Genomic DNA, 20,379 nt, shown 5'->3' on the forward strand with positions numbered 1-20,379 from the left:
CGACAATTTTTACAATCTATTGTCATTGTGAATGTCAACCACTAGGTGGCGCTATAATTTGAGGACAGTGTCTTTTGCCTTATGACTCCCATACTTTATCGCACATTTAAAAACCTTATATCCAAGCGTTCCCTGAATCGTGTTGAGTCTCTTGATATAGTCCACGCCCATTTCTCCCTCCGTTTTTTTTTCTCAAATTTGCAAAATGACGCAAACCTACTTTTTCAACCTCCTCCCAGGCGATTTCACCCATTTGCACAAAACTTTGCACACAGCATTTGTGGACCCTCCTGACACAAAGTTATCAAAATAATTTTGATATTTGAAACAATACTTATAACTAAGTTATTAAATCACAACTTCCTGCAGATTTCATTCCAAACAGGAAGAGTTGCATATCTCCACAGTGGTGTGTCCGAATGACATGAAACGCAGGTTGCTACCTCCCCATGAGCCCCTAAGGCTCTGTGCAAAATTTTGGCCAATTACCATTAGGTGGCGCTCTTTAAATTTAAAGTATTTTATATCTCCACATCGGTAGGTCGGATTAACATGAAACTTGGTACAATTTTTGCCAATGCCCTCCTGACAAAGGGACCAGGGACCTCTATGGCGCCCCCTGGAAAATAAAAAATCCAAGCCCCACGTCCTACGTGCATATACATAAATGACATTAAGTATGCATATGTGTCATGACAAGATGCACAAAAAACATTTGGGTACCAAATTGTCACTCCAACAGAAAGTCGGCCATTTTGATCCATTTCCATGCCAAGTACTTTAACAAACTCCTCCTACAGATTTAACACCACAGACTTCCCGATTCACTCAGTATCATCCTCAGACCTTGAACATGAAAAGTTATTAAAAGCTTTCACCTACGTCAAACATGGTGGGTGTCATGGTGTGGTCCACTTTAATGCTTCGCCATAAAGCATTAAGTCCTTATAACTGCAACATACAATTTCCCATGTACACCAAATTCATCATACATGTATACGATGTCGCCCTGGATACCTTCATGCATCAGTACTGTGTCATATCCATAGCACCACCTACTAGACATAGGAATTGAGACAAACATCCTATTTACATGACATTTACGTTTCTTTCTCCATATCATACACTACAAGATGACATGCAACTAAAAGGTGAGCACATGCTCCGACAGCATCACTGCCAATCAATAATCAAAACACCACTGACCAAAAATTCGTCTGAGGGATTTTTCACCTGTAGTCCATTTTCATTTTATGTAGATTGCGTGGAGTTCTTCTGACCTCAGCGTACATTATTTAATACTGGAGTAGGCCACCAAATCATAAAGGAACAACTTCCTCATTCCTATCTGGACAAACCTCACCTTTCATAAGAGTCCAGGCCTGAACACAGTGGCCAACATACAAATATAGTCACAGCGCCACATGTTGGACACTGAAAATGACAATTAACCCCTTCCTGCGCTGTCCGAAACACGGACACTTAAGAGATGCGTACACAATAATCAGGCAATGGGGCCAGGTACGCAGCATGCCCTGACTTCACCATGCCCCGACGTGCGTGGACTGCAAGGGCCCGTTCATCGCTGCTTGCAGCTTTCATTTTGAAATTGCTTAACAATTCTTCCCATTGTGTGATTTCCCTTCATTCTTTTGTGTTCCCCTGTGTAATTTTTGTCAGTCAGCTCTTTGTGTATTTAGTCTGTGTGCTCCCTGATGTCTCTGTCAGTTCATCTGTGTTTCCACCCTGTGTTTCCTCGTCGTCATCCGCCTGTGTTACCTCCCTGAGCCTGTTCCAGTGTCTTCGAGCATTTTCTTGTGTCAGCCTCTAGTATGTTTTCTGTTTTTTGTTCCTGGTGTCATGTTTCTGCTTTACTCCTCGTGTTTTTCCTGTGTTGTATTTTGCTCTTCTTAGTTTTAGCTTTTGTTTGCTACCTAATATTTTTCGGTATTTCATATTTAAGTTTCGGTATTTCATTCCACCTGGTTTTGGATTATATGGTTTGTGGATTTTTAGCTTTTCATTAAAAGCTTGTATTTATTTCCTAATCCTGCTTGCCTCCTGTGTGTTTCTGCATTTGGGGAGATAAGGTTATCATAGCAGTGGATGCATTAAAATACATGTATATGGAGGGAAACACAACTCTATGTTCACTTTAATACTTGCATGTATTGAATAAAATAGTTCTCTTTTAAGTGAATTTAGTTCTATATGGAGTGAAATACAATTCTACTTTGATTACAATTTTATAGAGTAAAATACAACTCTGCAGGGCCGTTTCTGTCTTTTTGGGGGCCCTATGCAAGATGCTGTCAAACTACGATGGATAGATTCCTAACCCTTTTGGGTGATCCATAAAGATGCAACAATCTATTACATTTTAAGAGGAAAACAGGCAAGAGTCGTGAAAACCACTCTCAAATTAGAATCAAATATCTTAAGTTGACCCACACTAGTAAGTTGAACTGATAGAAAATGATAATACAAGGTAAACAATAGGGATCCTTGATAGGTCAATAAATGAAACTGATGGAGTGTTCCTCAATTTTATTTTATTTTAAGTTGACATTAAACATATAACATACATACACCCAAAACTAAAGTTAAAGTTGTAGAGAAAATAAAATAGGCTATTACTTAGAAAAGAAAATCACAATGAGCCAGCATCCATATCAATATGCAAACAATAAAAACAAAAAAACTAACAAGAATAATACTGTTGAGGTAGTAAGGAACCTTTCAAATGTAACACAAGCCCTTCAGGACCAACACAAACCAGCATACAATAAAAATGCAACAATAAAAACAATACTTTAAAGGAACCATACAGAACTGTATAACACAATCACACCACTTTGTGATGATTATCAGTATTATCTGAGTCTTGTGTTTTAAGTAGATCTACCCTAAGCCCCTCCTCAAAATTTCTGCGTCCTTGCCAGCATATGAGAGCTGCTTGACAATCTCTGGTGCTGAAGGCGGCAGTGCTGCTTCCTGTTCTGCGGCTCCAAAATACTTCAGAATTGCTCCTGCAAAGACGAAACTCCTCAGGTTACCAAGCAAAACGGATCCTAAGCAAATATTCATACTATATAATTGAGTTATGTTACACTAATGGAGAAATTCATAAACTGTTTTTATTTTAAACCTTGCAATATACAACACAGTGTCCCTTTAAAGCATGCACCCAATTTCAAAGTTGTCACTTTTAAGCAGTTTCAAAGAGTTATAAAACAAAGATAAATGACTGATGAGCACTATGTGATATTGAAGGAATATCTTAGTTTATATTTCACAGAGTATTACAAAGTGAACTACTTGCTTAACTGATGATTTGGTCTTAACTTATATTCTGTAGGCAGAACTAGCGGTCCTATATAGTATAGTTCACTTTAAATTGACTTTGATTTGTGTTATTATGATTCTTTTGAATAAAACAAAGTAATACATCAAACACAGAACTAAACTGTAGGAATGTAGGCAAATGTGTTCAAATTATATTGTCACAATAAATATTCTAATAAATGTGGAAAAGAAAGATGCAACTAGCTCAGTAGAGTTAACAATAATCCACTCAGAGCAATAATCCACTGACACTATGGTCCATAACAATCCACAGTAGGCCTTATGCATTAGGGTTGTTTAGCACACTTCACATTAGAGACCTACAAATGGAGGAAACACTAAAATTGATAAATTAATCATAAAAACAATCCTAAAGTAATGTTATGTGACAAATATTGAAGAGCAGAGGAGGTCTATGATGGACCAGCAGCTCCACTGGATGAGGATACAGCAGACATGACAGATATCTGCCTAACACACACACCCTCCCTTACAAATATAATGCCAACAAACTGGACCTGCTGTGACTCACCAAAACGGGTGTCACTTCAGTCAATCAGTGTTATGGCCTTCACATGTGAGATACATTTTATTTTAGCCCTCTCCTAAAGCAAACACTTAAGCTAGCTAAAAAATTTGGCATTTTAGCTAGCCCCTCCAAACCACATAATGAAAAAAAAAACCTTACCTTTATCCAGCGAGCGTTTTTCTTCATCTAGTTTCTTCTTTTTTCTGCGCCAGATGAATGCGCTAGTTTGGACGCCATGCCGTGAATGACCTGAACTTACGGCTCAGCGCAATTCCCCGCCCTCTCCTAGTTTAGTAGTACTGGTCGTAATAGCAACGCGGCGTGGTAGACACCAGATCTGACCAATCAGCGGGCCAGGTGTCAGGTACTTTTCACATCTTTTCCTTCGGGTCATTCCTCAGGTATTGCAGCTGACCTTGCAACTTGAGGGGGCCGCCTAGTGGACCCACATAGTCTGCTTATAGCAAGAAACGGCTCTGCAACTCTGTCACATGTAATTTAATTCTATAAGGAGTAAAACACATTCTACACATTCTAAAACACAGACTAAAGGGGATATGGTGGTTATGATAGTCAAATGAAATGCATGATCATCTTGAGTAATGGTAGATTTCTCTTGGTTAAAGTGGAAATGTTACATATTATTCCTTTAATGCAACTTTGAAAATTCATGGCTGATATTGTTTTGATCCTCCATACTTTGGTCATGTCATGTCATGAAAACTGTTAATCTCCTGTACATTTGGAAATGGGTATGATACTGAAAACCCATTGATTTTCCATGGGTAAACTGCAGTGGCATAAGTAATATTTTTGAATGTTTTAAGACAAGATCTAACAAAAAGCAATAAAAAAAAGAGAAAGTATGATCTCTTCCAACCCTGATCCTGACCCTAACCAAGTAGCTTGTAAATATTTTCCTTAATACTTTTATTTTAATGTACTTTACAATGGAGAGTCTTATTTAATAATATTTTGATAAATAATATTTGATAATTTGAATGATTTCAATGTTATTCATTAAAATTTATAGCACATATCATATTTTAATACGACCGGAAACACTGATCTTTAATCATTTTATGTATCTTAATTAACATAGATGATTTCATAAAGAACATTTTACAGTACTTTTTCTTATCTGGTCCTCTTTTGCCCTTGCCCCTTGAAGCACGTGTTGTTTTCGCTTGGACTAAAAGTAGTTGTGGTACATAAACGTATTCAAACTGTGACTACTTTACAACATTAATACAGTCCCAAACTGTCTATATGTCATACTATGTGAAATGTTTGCTTGAACCCAACACAAGGTTGCATATTATGAATTACTTTCTTTAGTCTTTATTTTGAACATCTAACCAGTCATGGCATTTTACATATTATTACTGAATTGACCGCAGTGCCTGTCATGTAAAACATTAGTGCTACAGGGGTAAGTAGAGCATCATAGTTTGAAGCTTAAAGCCACTGAACAAGCTGCCTCTGATGAGTTGGGAGTGGAACAGGTCAGCCATCAAAAAAACTGATGCTGGATGAAAAAAAAGAAACACTGATAGTGACACAGTTGCAATTCAATGATAGACATACAGTAGTACTCACCTGTGATGTGGTAGCTGACTTGTCGGTTAACAGCAGAGCTGTCATCATCCCTGGTGTTCAGCACAGCCACCACCTCACCTGGTGGGTCACTCTCCTGAACTGAACCAAAGTAGTGTTGCTCCAAAAATCTCGGTGGGTTGTCATTGATGTCTGACACTGCTACGGTCACAGTGGTCGTACTGGAAAGACACAGGGTCTCCCCAAGGTCTGAAGCCACCACTGTGAATGTGTAGGATGGATTGGTCTCATGGTCCACATCCTTGCACGTGGAGATCCAGCCTGTGTTGCTGTCAATGCTAAAGGTGCCAACCAGTGTGTCTGAATCCCCCTCTGGCTGTATTAAAACCCCAAGACTGTATATAACCTGACCATTGGCCCCTGAGTCTGTATCTAGGGCTTGGACTTGAACGATTCTAGTTCCAACTGACATTCCCTCCATAACTGTCGCCTCATAGGAGTTGGCCTCAAAGATGGGCTTGTTGTCATTTCGATCCAACACTTTGACTTCAACATCAACAGAAGTCACAGAATCCAGTGTAGCCTGTTGTATAGTGGCAGTGATTTTGAAGTGGTATCTTTTGATCATTTCATGGTCCAAAGGTTTATCAAGCTTGATCAAACCTGTATCTTTTTCCACCACAAACATGCCATCTTGGTTGTTTTCCACAGTCTCCCCATTAACCAGGGCAAAGATAGCAGGAACTGAGACATATCCAGGAGGAGTGTTTAGATGCACTGTCCCAATCGGTGAACCTATGGGGGTGTCTTCTGGTATGTTAAATAAGTACTGATGTTGGCCAAAAGAAGGAATAAAGGCATCTGGAGAAAGAACATGGATGTAGACAGAAACTAAAGCGTGCCTTACTGGACTGCCTCCATCCACAGCCTTCACAAAAAAAGATAACTCAGAGTTCCTCAAGTGGCTGAAGCTGCCTTTGGTCACCATCCAACCATTGTCAGGGTCTATCTCCAGAATATCTATCACAGGAACATGTGCCTCACTGTAAATGGAATATGTCACTTTGGCGTTAATGCCATCATCAGGATCATAAGCCTGAATCTGTGTCACCAAAAAACCTTTAGCTACATCTGATTTGAGTGAAACTCGGTACTCTGTTGCAGAGAAGTGTGGCGCGTTATCATTATCATCCAACAGCGTAACTTGCACTGTGCAGTAAGAGACAAATCCACCTGAGTCCTTGGCTGCGATTGTCAAGACAATGTCCTTATATCCTGGGTCCTCACGATCAAACTTTTCTACAGCGGTGATTTGACCATTTGCATCAATGTTAAATTTGTCCATGCCGACATCATTAGTGAAGGAATAAATGATGTGACCAAACACTCCAGGATCTGCATCTGTTGCCTTAACCTGCAATTAAAATTCTTTTAGTACAGATATGAGTTCGTTGTCTTTACCATATTATTTTATTGCTGTATCTTCTGCAACATTAATGAAAGGGAAAGAAATGGATTTCAACAGCACTCACCTGTATAACTTTGGTTCCAACAGGAGAATTCTCTCTTAACTCTGCTTCATACACAGTCTGCCCAAACACTGGACTATACAGGTTGGCCCCCAACACCTTAACATGAATCTGTGCAGTGCTGGTGAACACCCCATCAGACACTGAAACATTGAGGCTATAGACAGGGTCCATTCTTTGCTTTCGGTGGCTGGACAATGTGATAATTCCTGTCTTTATGTCCATCACAAAGTTCATTTTTTCATTTCCTGATAAAATGCTGTACTCCAACTTGTCAAAATCAGAGCTGTCAGCATCTGAGGCCTGGACACAGGTTACAAAATGACCCCTAGGTGCTAATTCATTCACATATGCCTCATAGAGCAGCTGGTTGAAAACTGGAGGATTGTCATTCATGTCATTCACCACAACTATGACTGATACTTCACTACTCAATGATGGGAAGCCATTATCGGTGGCCCTGACAACAAAGTCATACCTCTGGACTAGTTCAGGGTCTAGCATACGTGCTGTGAGGATTAATCCGCTACTACTATCAATGTGAAAGTAGTCTGTGCTGTTATGCATATCTGAGAAGATCTGGTAGCGGACAACATTGTTCTTCTCTGAGTCTTTGTCAGTGGCAATAACTTGAAGTGCTGGAGTTCCAATCATGGCTGTTTCAGACAAAACTACTCTGTACAACATTTTCTGGAAGATAGGAGGGTTATCATTTACATCCTGGACAACCACATCTACATCAACCTCAGCACGTGCACCAGTCAAATAGTCTGTGGCTCTAACAGTCAGGTGGTAAGAAGATGCTGCTTCATAGTCCAAAGAGTGGATGACACTTATGACACCGGTATCAAAACCAATGTCAAACTGAAGATATGGATCTCCATCAACAATAGTGTAGATGATGTTTTGACCCTCAGGACTAGTGGCATTAATGCCAAGGATAGGGGTGTGCACAGCCACATCCTCATTTACAAAGACAGAATAAAATGATTTGTCAAAGACAGGCATGGCTTTGTTGACTACAGTGATGGGGAACTCTATAGTAGATGAGAGCGATGGATAACCACCATCTCTGGCATATATTACCATCTGGTACTCAACATTGGACAAGTCAGACTCAAACGCTCTCTTAAGTATAAGACTACCTGTCTGTTGATTGATTTCAAAGTGACCGTAGTCATCCTTGAGGTAGTAAGATACCTCTCCATTAATCCCTTTGTCGATGTCTACTGCCATTACCCTGAAAATGGGTGATCCTGGCTCAGCTTCTACTTGGACAGCTGCATAATAAGGAAGTCCTACAAACACAGGGACATTATCATTCACATCCTCAACTTGGACTCTAACCATAACTCTGGCCACGTGCAGGCTGTCATGCTCCCTTCTAGCCTCTACAACCAGTTCATAGAACTCTTGCTCTTCACGATCAAAGGGTATACCCGTGGTTTGGATCACGCCATAAGTTGGACGGATTGTGAAGCATGTACCAGCATTCAACAGGGTGTACTTCAATGGTTCATTTAGATGGTTTCCCACAGCATTGACCACAGCCACTTTGGTGATATTTGACACATTCTCTTCAATAGATGAAGAGTAAAGGCTATGGGTGAATATGAGACCAGAATCCAGAGCTTCTCGGACAAGAATGGTCACAAAAGCTGTGCTAGAGAATTTCCCATCTGAAACTTTGACACTGAAGCGAAAACGTTCTTTTGAAAAGTTAACATGTTTGACTATGATGACTCCACTGGAAGGTGTAATAGCAAAATGCTCCAGTGCTCCATCAGTCAAAGAGTAGGTAAGATCTGTAGAGACATCTTGGTCAGGATCTGTAGCTGAAACCTGCAATGCTTCTACTCCCACATATGTGGGGAGTAGCAGGATTGTTTCATAGGTATACTGGGTGAAGTATGGTGGTGAATCATTTGTGTCAATCACTTGTATTGTGACTTCAGTTGGACTGTCTGCTGTCAATTGTGGCCTGCCACTGTCCCTCACATGGACATGGAAGTGGAAGGCGGCAAATGTTTCATGGTCTAGATTTGCAATGGTTCTGATGGAGCCAGTTCCAGAGTCTACTGTGAAGAACATTTTTGCAGTGTCCTCAACAATTTGGTACACCAACAGAGCATTTTGATTGTGGTCAGCATCAGTGGCCTTGATTACAAGAGGAGAGTCATCTGGGTTTAAGACCACACTGTTGACTGGTGCTGCCTCACTGATGCTGCCACGATAGTGAAGCTGCTGGAAAACTGGTGGGTTATCATTCTCATCCACTACCTGAATTAGGAGAGTAGCATTGGAGGCCATGCCAGCCATGTTGATAGCCTGGACTATAAGGGTGAAAGATGCTGTAGTCTCATAGTCTAGAGGCATTTGAGTAGTAATAACTCCACTGTACTGATTTATCTGAAAAAAACGATTGGTGTTGCCTTGCTTGATGTCATATGTGAGTGTTGAATGGCTGAGCGCACTGACTGTGGTGATAGAGGTCCCCACTGCTGCATTCTCTACAATCTCAGCTTGGTACTCAGGCTGAGGGAACTTTGGGCCAGCGTTGTCTGAGAGGGTGACAGCAATCCGCACTATAGTGGTGGTGGACAGTGGAGGGGAGCCATAATCAGTAGCTCTGACAGTGAGAACATAATGGCCTATGCTGGACAGGTCCAGGTCATGTGCAACAGTGATGAGTCCCAAAACTGGTTCCATATGAAATGCATTTCCATTGTTCCCTGTTGAAAAAAACAATCATGAATGTAGCAGTTATGTTGAGGGGTTTTATTTACTGGGTATCAAACCTTTTAACATAATATTGCAATAGAAGTCACAGGTTCCTACCTGCTTCAATTGAGTAGTGTATCTCTGCATTCTCGCCTTTGTCTTTATCCAGGGCAGTAACTTGGACCACGGCTGATCCAACTGCTGCTGACTCATAGACAAAGCCTTCATACAGAGAACTGGTAAATATGGGTACATGATCATTTATATCTTCCACTTCTATTAACACACGAGCCAGGTTTTTTCTGTATGGGAACTCTTGGTCTTTTACCTATGAACAAAAAAACACACAGAAAAAATTATGACCATGTAACTTAAAAATTACATGTACTTAAAATAATCAATGTTTTTATGGATGTCACTATCCAAAGTATAAAAAACATTGAAATAAACAACAAACATCATCAAACTAAGACACTTGAAAAGTGGGATTTTTGTCAGTTAGCGGCACTGTAGATTGTCACAGAAGTTCAGGTTTATGACTGCACACGGCAATTTGTTGGCAACACCGAAAACTGCCATGAATTGTCGGAAATGGACGTGGGCCTTGCTTGGCAGTTGTCCCCCCATGACCCCGCTCCCCCTATTTTTAGGGGAGGCTTTAACATGTAAATAAAAAAAAATGCTGTGAGCTATACAAATGCAAATAAGGGTAGCAGGGGGAGTTTTACCCCAGGTGACATTTTTTTAGAAGGTATTAACTTCATTTTAAGAAAATCTCTGGTATAAATAGATCAGGCTCAGTATAGCCTAATTATAGACTCTTAAATTCTAGCTTGAATTGATTTATCTAATGAAAGTATGTTAGATTAATTACTGTGTATGTCATTAACAATGGCCAATTTTATGTAAAAAAGATACACAAAACATTTATTTATTTATTCTATTTATTTTTCTCTCTCATGGGAACAAGTTAAAGATAAAACACCAGTTGCTAAGGAGTTAAAATTTGCATGAAATATTTTCAGATTAATAAGATTAAAATGTATAAATAATTTCTGTTTAAAATGTGTGACTTTAAAATATAATTTCATGGGTTGTGAAAGTTTTAAAAGAAGTTGAAGAGTAATTCTTACGTGTGAGAGTTCATGACTGTAGCGGTAGACTACACTACCCATAAAGGCCATGCGTTGGTGTATGCTTTAAGTTTCATTTTCACTAAGTAAAGGAGATGACGTGAGATTACTTCGGCGTTCAGTCTCTTCCATTATACATGATGTCAGAATGTGGCAAAGAATGCAAACCTCCGCGATATACTTTGCTTATGACTTTAGTCACATGTGGACAAGGCGACAATGTGATTACCTGTGGAGGACAACAGTGAACAGTGCATGCTCAAGAAGGCGGGGAGAGAGTCAGTGAGAGGGAATCAGCACACACACAAGGAGTGAAAAAGTCGCCAACAGAGCATAAAACAATGGAAAAGAAATATGTCATGGCAATTTCAGTGCAATTAACACAGCCCGAACCGTTCGACTTTTCAAGTCTGTCTGACTGGCCGAGATGGGTCCGAAGATTTGAAAGATTTCATGTTGCATCGGGATTAAAAGACCAAGACGAAGAGTATCACGTAAATGCACTCCTGTATGCAATGAAGGATGCAGCTGATGATATTGTCTTGCGGATAGAAGAAAAAAAGAAATACCATACAGAAAGCTGCAATGGAGCAACACTTTATAGGCAATCACAATGTGATTTTTGAAAGAGTACAGCTCACCATGACATGCAAGCAAGACGGGGAGAGTGCAGAAGCATTCATTAGTGCACAAATTAGCAGAACATTGTAGCTTTGGCTTGCTAAAGGATGAACTCATAAGAGACCAAATTGTAGTTGGGATAAAGGACCGAAAATTATTCGAAAAACTGCAAAGGCATTATTAAAAGTGAGACAAAATGAGGCTGTTAGGAAACAACAGACAATACTAAACTGTGCGGCGGGAGTTGACTCCAAAACAAATGTGGACGCCACTTAAACAATAAAAAGAGGAAAAAAGTTCCAATATACATGGAAATAGAGTAACAAAAACAAAAAAGTTTGATGCACCAAGTGAAAAAGAATGCGGCCAATGTGAAAAAGGACGAAAACATGCATGGAAAGATTGCCCTGCCAAAGACGTGGAATGTCGAAAGTGTCACAAGAAGGACATTTTGCGTTGGCCCGTCGCAGCGGTCAAGCAGTACACACAGTCACAGAAGTGCTGTCGGACAGTGATTCTAAGGACTATGTATTCTTAGGTGAAGTGTCTACACAAACCACCAACCCATGGATTGAAAAAGTCACTCTGAATAACACGGATGTGACTACAATACGAGAGACAGTATTCAACCCAGAGCGAGATGGTAAGCTATACCAGGCTGCCAGCTATAGGCTGCATCCATGGCAAAATGTGTGCAAAGGACCAATCCACAGATCAACATGTGTATGTTGTGGCAAGACTGACACAACCACTCTTGAGCCTGCCAGCAGCTATAGAGGTCATGGGTCTAGTGCACAGAGTCAATGAAGCACCGCGGACAGATGAAGACTCTGAATGTGTAAGTGTGCATGAGGTGTCTGCACACTTACACATTCAGAGCTAAGCTTTAATAGTGATAGTTGTTTTCCCTTACTGTGAGGGAAGAGAGGTGGCCGATGTGATTTCTACATATCTAGGGGCCTGAGAGCATTTAAACAGCTCTGTGTGTGTGTGTGTTAAAGTTCAGCTGGAGGACAGATCCATATGGAGCAATAAAGCTGAATCTATCTCCAATTCCAGTTGTTTAGAGCTGACTTAAGATATACATTTCTATATAAGCATGAAGAGACAATCTGGTCCATTTTAGGCTGTAAGTTCCAAGAAGTGACCTCAGCGAAGTTAGATAATTTACAGAAAGAGGCAGGTTAACTTCTCTTTCTACTATTGGATAGATGGACCCTCAATCCACCAAAGTGACCAATTGGAAGAAGTGGGACGATGCGAGTGATTAGACTTTAAAAAAGACCCGCACAAGTGGAGAAGGGGGGTGGCACTTTGTAGATTTTCCTAGATCGAAGGCGATAGGATTTTCTTGTAGAGCAGAGGGCAAAGCATCGTGCAGGACTTTGTCATAAATTTGAGAAACCCAGGTAGCGGCCATGCCTGGTCGGACGTGGGCATTGAGATTTGTTTACAATAAAGATTGCTCTATCATTCCACCCAGCCTTGCCTCCGCAGAATTCTTTTATCAACATATTACACACCAACGCCCAGAAACTACAGGTGGCATTGTCGGCAGGATGGCAATTGACAACTTGGACACACGACAGGGGTCCAGAGACTGACTTTCACCCCAACTGGCCAACAAGGTGAGCATTTTGCTCTGAAGGGGTCAAACTCATGCCCTGGATGGGACTGTGTGTGTGTTTTCCAATGGCTGTCAAGCTGTAAATTACCACAATAAGGGGACATTGGCATCAGGTGTTTAGTGTTGATACAGTTCTGTCTACATTTTTAAATTAAGAGAAGTAAAGAGAATAAGGAGAAACTTATGCGGTAGCGATTGGTGGACTAATTGGAAATATGGTGCTGATAGTGATAGGTATGGCGCTAAGCCTACATTCTCATAAGTCATGCGTGAGATTAGCTACTGTTTCCTACACGCTAAAGTTGTCTCAAATAGAGAAGTGAAGAAGAGAAAAATGTCAGGATAATATAGAGAAAAGAAAAGAGATTTCTGACAAAAGAGAATAAGAGAAATAAGTGAAAAAGAGAAACTGCTGTGGCAGCAGTGACTGAACTGATGGCCATCTGATGCAGACAGTGACAGGCAAGGCCTGAGCTTACATTGTCATAAGACATGCGGGGTATTGGTCTTCATTGGCTGCATGTTCGAGTTGTCTCAAAGAGTAGAAAAGAGTATAAAAGCCTGGCCAGGTAGAAAAGGTAAGTGATGAAGACCACGAAAAAAGTTAGAATGAGAGAGAAATGTTATGTCAAACCAAACTTATGGTTGTGACAATAGAAAATTCGGCAAGTCCACAGGACGCTCGTGGACTCTAAAATAAACATGTGGTATGGCACTTGGTGGGCTGTTAGTGGTGGTTTTCCGTCCAACAAACCAAGTTGCAGTAGGTGTCATGCGCACAAGCTCTGATGAAATTCAGCTGAATAAGTGTTTGTGTTTGTGAGTAGAAGGAACAAAGGGGGGCTGGCCCGATTGTGGTAAGTGTTCAGTGTTGCTGGTGCTTATTGTGTCCTTGTAAACTGTGTGTGGGTGGTGAGAGTCAGCTAAAAGCTTATGTGAAAGCTGAGTGTTTGTCGATTGAAATAACCATAAGTAATCTATATATTACATGCGCATTATTAGAATATAAAATACACAATGCATAGATATTGTGATTGATAGGGGAGTGTACCAATAGGGAATTTTTATTGCAGTTCTCATTGAGGCAGACTGGCAAATGGGTCACATTTCTGCCTTACAACCTAGAAGTGACAGTTCAAATACTGTCTTGGTCACAGTTTCAAAATGTGAATAAATGAGTGAAAAAGTTATTTAGCAGTAAGATTTCCTTGGCCCCATTCTAAATTGAGTAGTGGGCTTCATAAGTGTTTTTCACCTTCAGCTAAGGTTGACATTGTAAATCAGAACTAGGTCTCAAAGGACCTTGCTGATAAAATATAGGGGAAATAAAAAGAAAATATGTAGAACTATACAGGACTTCACATAGAGGGAAATATAAATGGATGTAAATTGGCTGGACAACAAGGGAAATGAAGAATTAGTTGATTGGGAATGTACTTGGCAATAAAGTCAATACTTATATACACAAATAGCATTGTTGTATCATGTAAAAGAGAAAAATTATGATACAAGTGATAATGAAATGTTAAGGGGATGTCATGTGGAGAGAAGGTGAAGAAAGGAGCTTGTTCAGGAAAGAAAAGTAGGCTGAAATATGATAGAAAGGTGTAATATTAGGATGAATGTATATATATATATATATATATATATATATATATATATATATATATATATATATATATATATGAGATGTGCGCTAAAATGCAATGCATCTTTGTTGGATTTTGATCAGAGAGATCCAACAGAGAAGTCTGATCAGAGAAGTCCAATGAATACGCTAAGAAGGCATTTGTTAACGTATGGACAATTGTTTATTTGGTTTATTGGTGCGACTGGTCAAGGTATGAAATTGTGTTTTTGTTCACTGCAACTTCCACATACCATAGTGGGAGCCCTGATGAGAAGTAAAGGAGAATTAGTTGAAGTAAAGAAATCAATATTTCAAAAGGCGAAATACTGGTAAAACGAAATTTGACGCGAAATTTGAATATAAACCATTACAGATTTGGAGTCAAGGGATACATTACATGCATGATTGGAGTGGGCTGACGAACATCTAACCAAACCACTGATGTAACTGGGTATTTAAATATATTGGGGAAACTTGGGGTATCCGAAAGCAGTGTAGTTAGACATATATGCAGCAGAGTGAAGATATTTTCTTTCAGAGATTAGAACCGGATCATACATATTGAATTTGATCTAAAACACCTCCTTAGAGCAAATGGTAAAATTGAGAAAAATTAAAGGATAAAGTTGTCGTGGGTATGGCAATGTTTTTGGTTTAAGGCGAAGTTTTCATCATAAAAATACCTGTTTGAATGTTGGCAGACAGAAAGCGTTAGTTTATGATTGACAATGAGTCTATCCAGCTCTCTTTTTTCTCTCTGTGGTTGAGATGAGTTCAGAGTGCGCGTGATAACGAAGTGACATGTTTGGCTTGCTCTCCTACGGATGTAATAATAGTTTTCGTTTGTGTTTTTCTTTTTCTTTCTATACACCGGGGATGCGAGAGTCTGAGAGAGAAGGCATAACATCTAAGGTCGGGAGACGAACGACAATCACCAGACCCCTGTTACATAAGCTGGTGTCATCCGCCTGCATGACACACACTAAATCTGCCAGGCTAGTGTGATTTTATTCACAAACTCTTTAAACACACACACACACACTCTCATGTAAACATACACGCTCATACACTCACTTGCGTTTAAGGCTACGACGATTACATGCACACAAGTGTTTCTGCACATACATATGGGGTATTGATTAGGGCCCGCACAAGTGGAGAAGGGGGGTGGCACTTTATAGATTTTCCTAGATCGAAGGCGATAGGATTTTCTAATAGAGCAGAGGGCAAAGCATTGGGCAGGACTTTGTCATACATTTGAGAAACCCAGGTAGCGGCCGTGCCTGGTCGGACGCGGGCATTGAGATTTGTTTACAATAAAGATCGCTCTATCATTCCACCCAGCCTTGCCTCCGCAGAATTCTTTTATCAACATATTACACACCGACACCTTTGATGAAGAGAGCCCAGAAACTACTGGCACTTTACCCATCAGTGTTTCAAGGGCTAGGCAAGCTAAAAGAACAATACCACATAGAGCTGAAACAAAGGGCGATACCCTGTGCACTATTAACACCTTAAAGAGTACCTCTACCTCCATTGACGGACTGGGAACAAAAAACGGCCCTGGCATTTTTACCCACCAGCGGCCCACCAGCAGCGGAGGGTGGGCACGTGCAACTTTTGACACACGTACAGAACAAGCACTTTTGATAGACAACTGCACCAGAACAATGCACAACCCCAATGCATAAAACAAATCAATACATCTTCAGAACCAGCCGCTCCATAATAAAAGTGTGTCTTACGGTCATGCAGTTATCAATGTGTACCTCTTTATCCTACTCCTGCTCATATTCCACTGTCCTGTCTTTCTCCCTGGTGCGCTGGCTCATCTGTGTCGTTAACATTAGTGCTAGCAGTATTAGCGCTAGTGGTAGTTGAAGCAGCATTTTTCACTGTCAGCCAACAGTGCCCTCTGAGATATAAAATAATGCAGGTAGATTTGTTTTATTTCAAACCATGCATGTTTTTTAACATCTGAATAAGACATTTAGCTACAAAACATGGCAAACGTGGCATTTAAATCCTGATTAGATATCTGTAGTGTTTAGTGTGAAGGAATTAGAGAAATTTGGTTTTCATTTAGCGTATGAACTTTATTAAGGCATGAAAGGAGGCCGAGAGAAACGATTTTGGGGCCGCTCTCTGATTCGTCGGCTGGCCGGCCCAATCGGCCCATGAGGACCGGCGGCCCCTCTGGCATCTGCCCAAATTCCAGATTACCAGTGCATCACTGTCTACCTCTCAGAGACAAGGTGCATAAAGAACTAAAGAGAATGAAAAGTATAGGTGTCATATCAAAACTGACTGAGCCGACAGCCTGGTGTTCTAGGATGGTAGTTGTGCCAAAACCAATGGAAGACAAACAGAGAATCTGTGTCGACCTCACACCATTGAACGCGGCGGGGAAGAGAGAGCCCTACATTTTGCCTGCTGTTTACCCAACACTGGCAATGATGTCAGATGCCAAAGTTTTCACAAAGTAAGACGCTAGTTCAGGATTTTGGCAAATTCCTTTAACTACAGAATCACGACCCCTGACAACTTTCATCACTCCATTCGGGAGATACTTCTTCAACAGACTCCCGTTTGTAATTGCATCTGCTCCCAAACATTTCTAAAGAAGGATGTCGCAGATGTTTGAGAGTTTCGATGGCATATTATGCCATGCGCATGATGTATTAGTGTATGGACGAAACAGACAGGAACATGATCAAAGACTGCACCCCGTACTGCAGAAGATACAGGAAGAGGGACTTACACTTAATGAGAAGTGTGAGTTCACACACATTCATTGGACACAAGGTGTCTTTAAAAGGAATTGAGCCAGATCCATACAAAGTGAAAGCTATCCTACAGATGCCTGAGCCTACATGTGGAAGACGTGAGGCATCTTATGGGCATGGCAAACTACCTGTCAAAGTTTGTACCTCAGATGGCAACCATCACCATGCCACTAAAAGACCTACTGAGAGAGAAAAATGAGTGGGTCTGGGTTAGGGATGGGTACCGAATTCGGTACTTTTATTGGTACCGACCGAATTCCCCCCGAAGTACCGAGTATCGATTCACGTGAAGTCAATCAGTACCACATTTCGGTACCTGAACGCACCTTCACGGGCGTCAGTAAGAGCGGAAGTCGCGGCGTAAAGTACGTTGCATTCTCTGTCAGAAAGACAACAAATGTGTCTTCAAAATAAGAGCTTTACATTGCACCCTATTGGAGTTTAGAACTGGGTTCTTAGCGAAGGGCTTTTAATTTGAAAGTAGTGACCGGTAGTAGCTTGCTGCTACAACAAGAAGCGGACAACGAAGACAGCTACAGAGATCCAGGAGACGCTAGCATCTCCTGCGGCTGTCCAGTTGCTCATCTTGACGTCCGCGGATGAAGTGATGGGCTGACTGCTGTGATCAGTTGTTTCCTGGTTTTAAAACTCCCCGGCTGTTGCTCGCACTATAGACACATATATACATATATACATAGACGCTTCATTGAGCGCTGGTACCACTGCACGTCAACGTCGCCGCTATATTGGAGGAGGCAGCTCAGCTCCGTAAACTAATACGAGTCAATGAAGTGAACTTTTTTAAAGCTCACTTCTACGAAGTGCCATAAGTTAATGCTTTTCATTTACACATTCACACACGTAGGCTACGGATATATTCAGGAAACAGATACGAACCAAAAACAACGTAATGTTCTCTGATGACTATAAACATGAACTACTCCTTATATGTTCAGTCTACAGGTCCGCACCAAACCACAATATGTATTTTTATAATGTTTTTACCAGTTTTTATAGATGCTAATGTATGTAACGTTGTTTCTGTGATGATACATGACAGTTAAATATTTAATCTGTGTCTATAAAAACCAGATCCTGACATGTAAATGTGACATCTTTCTACCATTCTGTCAACTTGTTTAATTAAATTTAAGATTAGATAACTGACTTCATATGAATCAGAAATACTTAATTGGTGCCCTACGAGAAACCGCTCCCATTCAAAGTCAAGAATATGCAGAAAAATACTACTACTACTACAACTACTACTACTAATAATAATAATCATAATAGTATTAACCAAAACTATATATGGTGCATATTTATAATAGTAGCCCACTGCAACTTTACTCTTTTTTTACTATAATTAAATTTTATTTTATACAATATCATATGTTATAATGTTCTTTCATGGATTATATCTCTATTCTGCTGAAAAAAAGAAAGCAGGTTCACTGCTGCTGCAGTTTCTTATCTTGATTTGCAGACTTTTTTTGTCACCATGATTGTTATTATTAGTACTTAGATCATCAAAAATCAAGCATAATATGACCATGGATAGACATGTCAACAAATATTCAAAATTCAGAAGTTTTGACTATTTTTTTTTATTTTATACAAAATAACTTTCATTACCACACATATACGCAAAAAAGTACCGAAAACAGGTACCCATATATACCGGTACCGATTTGCAGGTACCGAGTATTGGTACCGTATCGGTTCAAATGTGAAAGGTACCCATCCCTAGTCTGGGGAGAACCGCAGCAAACTGCTTTCGAAAAGCTGAAAGTGGACCAAAAGCGCTTGCTCTTTACTTAAATATAGCAGAGACAAAAGTGGCCACAGATGCATAACATGGAATAGGTGTTGTTCTCAGACAGAAGCAAGCGGATAACTCCTGGCAACACGTCACATATACGTATTTCAAGAGGACTGACAGACACAGAAAAGCGCTACGTGCAAAAGGAGGCGCTGGCAGTAACGTGGGCCTGTGAAAGATTTTTTTTTTTTTTTTTCTACATTCAGTCATCAAAGACAGGTATAAAAATACAAAAACAAAACACAGGGGGGTAAACACTACTTTTTGTCCATCTTACAGTATATAGCTCCATTTTGAGTCGTAGGCTGTAGGTCAATTGTTCCATTGATCAAATTTCTTCTACAATGTCCAGCCAGTGGTTCAGTCCAGGAGGGTTAGTTTTCAACCAACTTCTTGTAATGGCCTTCTTAGCTGCAAGAGATAGGATCTTGAACAAGTATATGTCCTCTTTACCTATTACATCGTCTGGTATCAGTCCCAGATATATATACCGTGGCTCATTAGGGATATTATATCCAAAAATTTCAGCCATGTCTCTCAGAACCCCCTCCCAAAATGAACGTATTTTCACATGAGAGTGGTTGGCGTTCAGTTGCCCACATTGTCTCCAACAGTATTGTTGTTGACCTAATTGTTTACTTTTAATTTGGGGTGCAATAAAAAAAAACCTGTTAAATTTCTCCAACCAAACTCCCTCCATCTTTTAGAGCTTGTTGATGTTTGTTGGGTCTTAAATATGGACTGCCAATCACTCTCAGACAACTCGATGTTAAATTATTTTTCCCATTTCACTTTTATATACACTGTGTTTCTTCCCTGTTGCTTCAGAAAACCTTTGTACAGTTTAGAGACAATTCTTGAGGGAGTTTGCTTGTACGCACCTGTCAGCACCTCAATCACATCATTCCTTCCAATGAGATTTCCTTTTTGATTTCTGTCTTGTTAAAGTTTCTTAATTGAAGATATCTGTGTAGATCTCCATTTTCCAATCCAAACTCATTTTTAAATTGTCTAAATGATTTAAAATGTTGCTTGTCTACAAGTGTACATGTTGCTGTTATTCCTTTGTCTCTCGA

General features: G+C 40.2%; 1 protein-coding gene across 10 annotated transcripts in view; it reads right to left on the minus strand.

Annotated features, from left to right (window-relative positions):
- fat3a (FAT atypical cadherin 3a) overlaps window positions 1–20,379 on the minus strand; it is a 417,900-nt gene that overhangs the window by 113,281 nt on the left and 284,240 nt on the right. For all 10 annotated transcript variants that reach the window (XM_030397580.1, XM_030397563.1, XM_030397555.1 and 7 more), the window contains 3 exons: window positions 9,799–10,009; window positions 6,964–9,692; window positions 5,474–6,845 (listed from right to left, as the gene is read on the minus strand). In XM_030397580.1, the coding sequence (XP_030253440.1) occupies window positions 5,474–6,845; window positions 6,964–9,692; window positions 9,799–10,009 (4,312 nt within the window). The remainder of the gene's footprint in view (window positions 1–5,473; window positions 6,846–6,963; window positions 9,693–9,798; window positions 10,010–20,379) is intronic.

Source organism: Sparus aurata, chromosome 2, assembly GCF_900880675.1.
Source record: "Sparus aurata chromosome 2, fSpaAur1.1, whole genome shotgun sequence".
Taxonomy (NCBI): domain Eukaryota; kingdom Metazoa; phylum Chordata; class Actinopteri; order Spariformes; family Sparidae; genus Sparus; species Sparus aurata.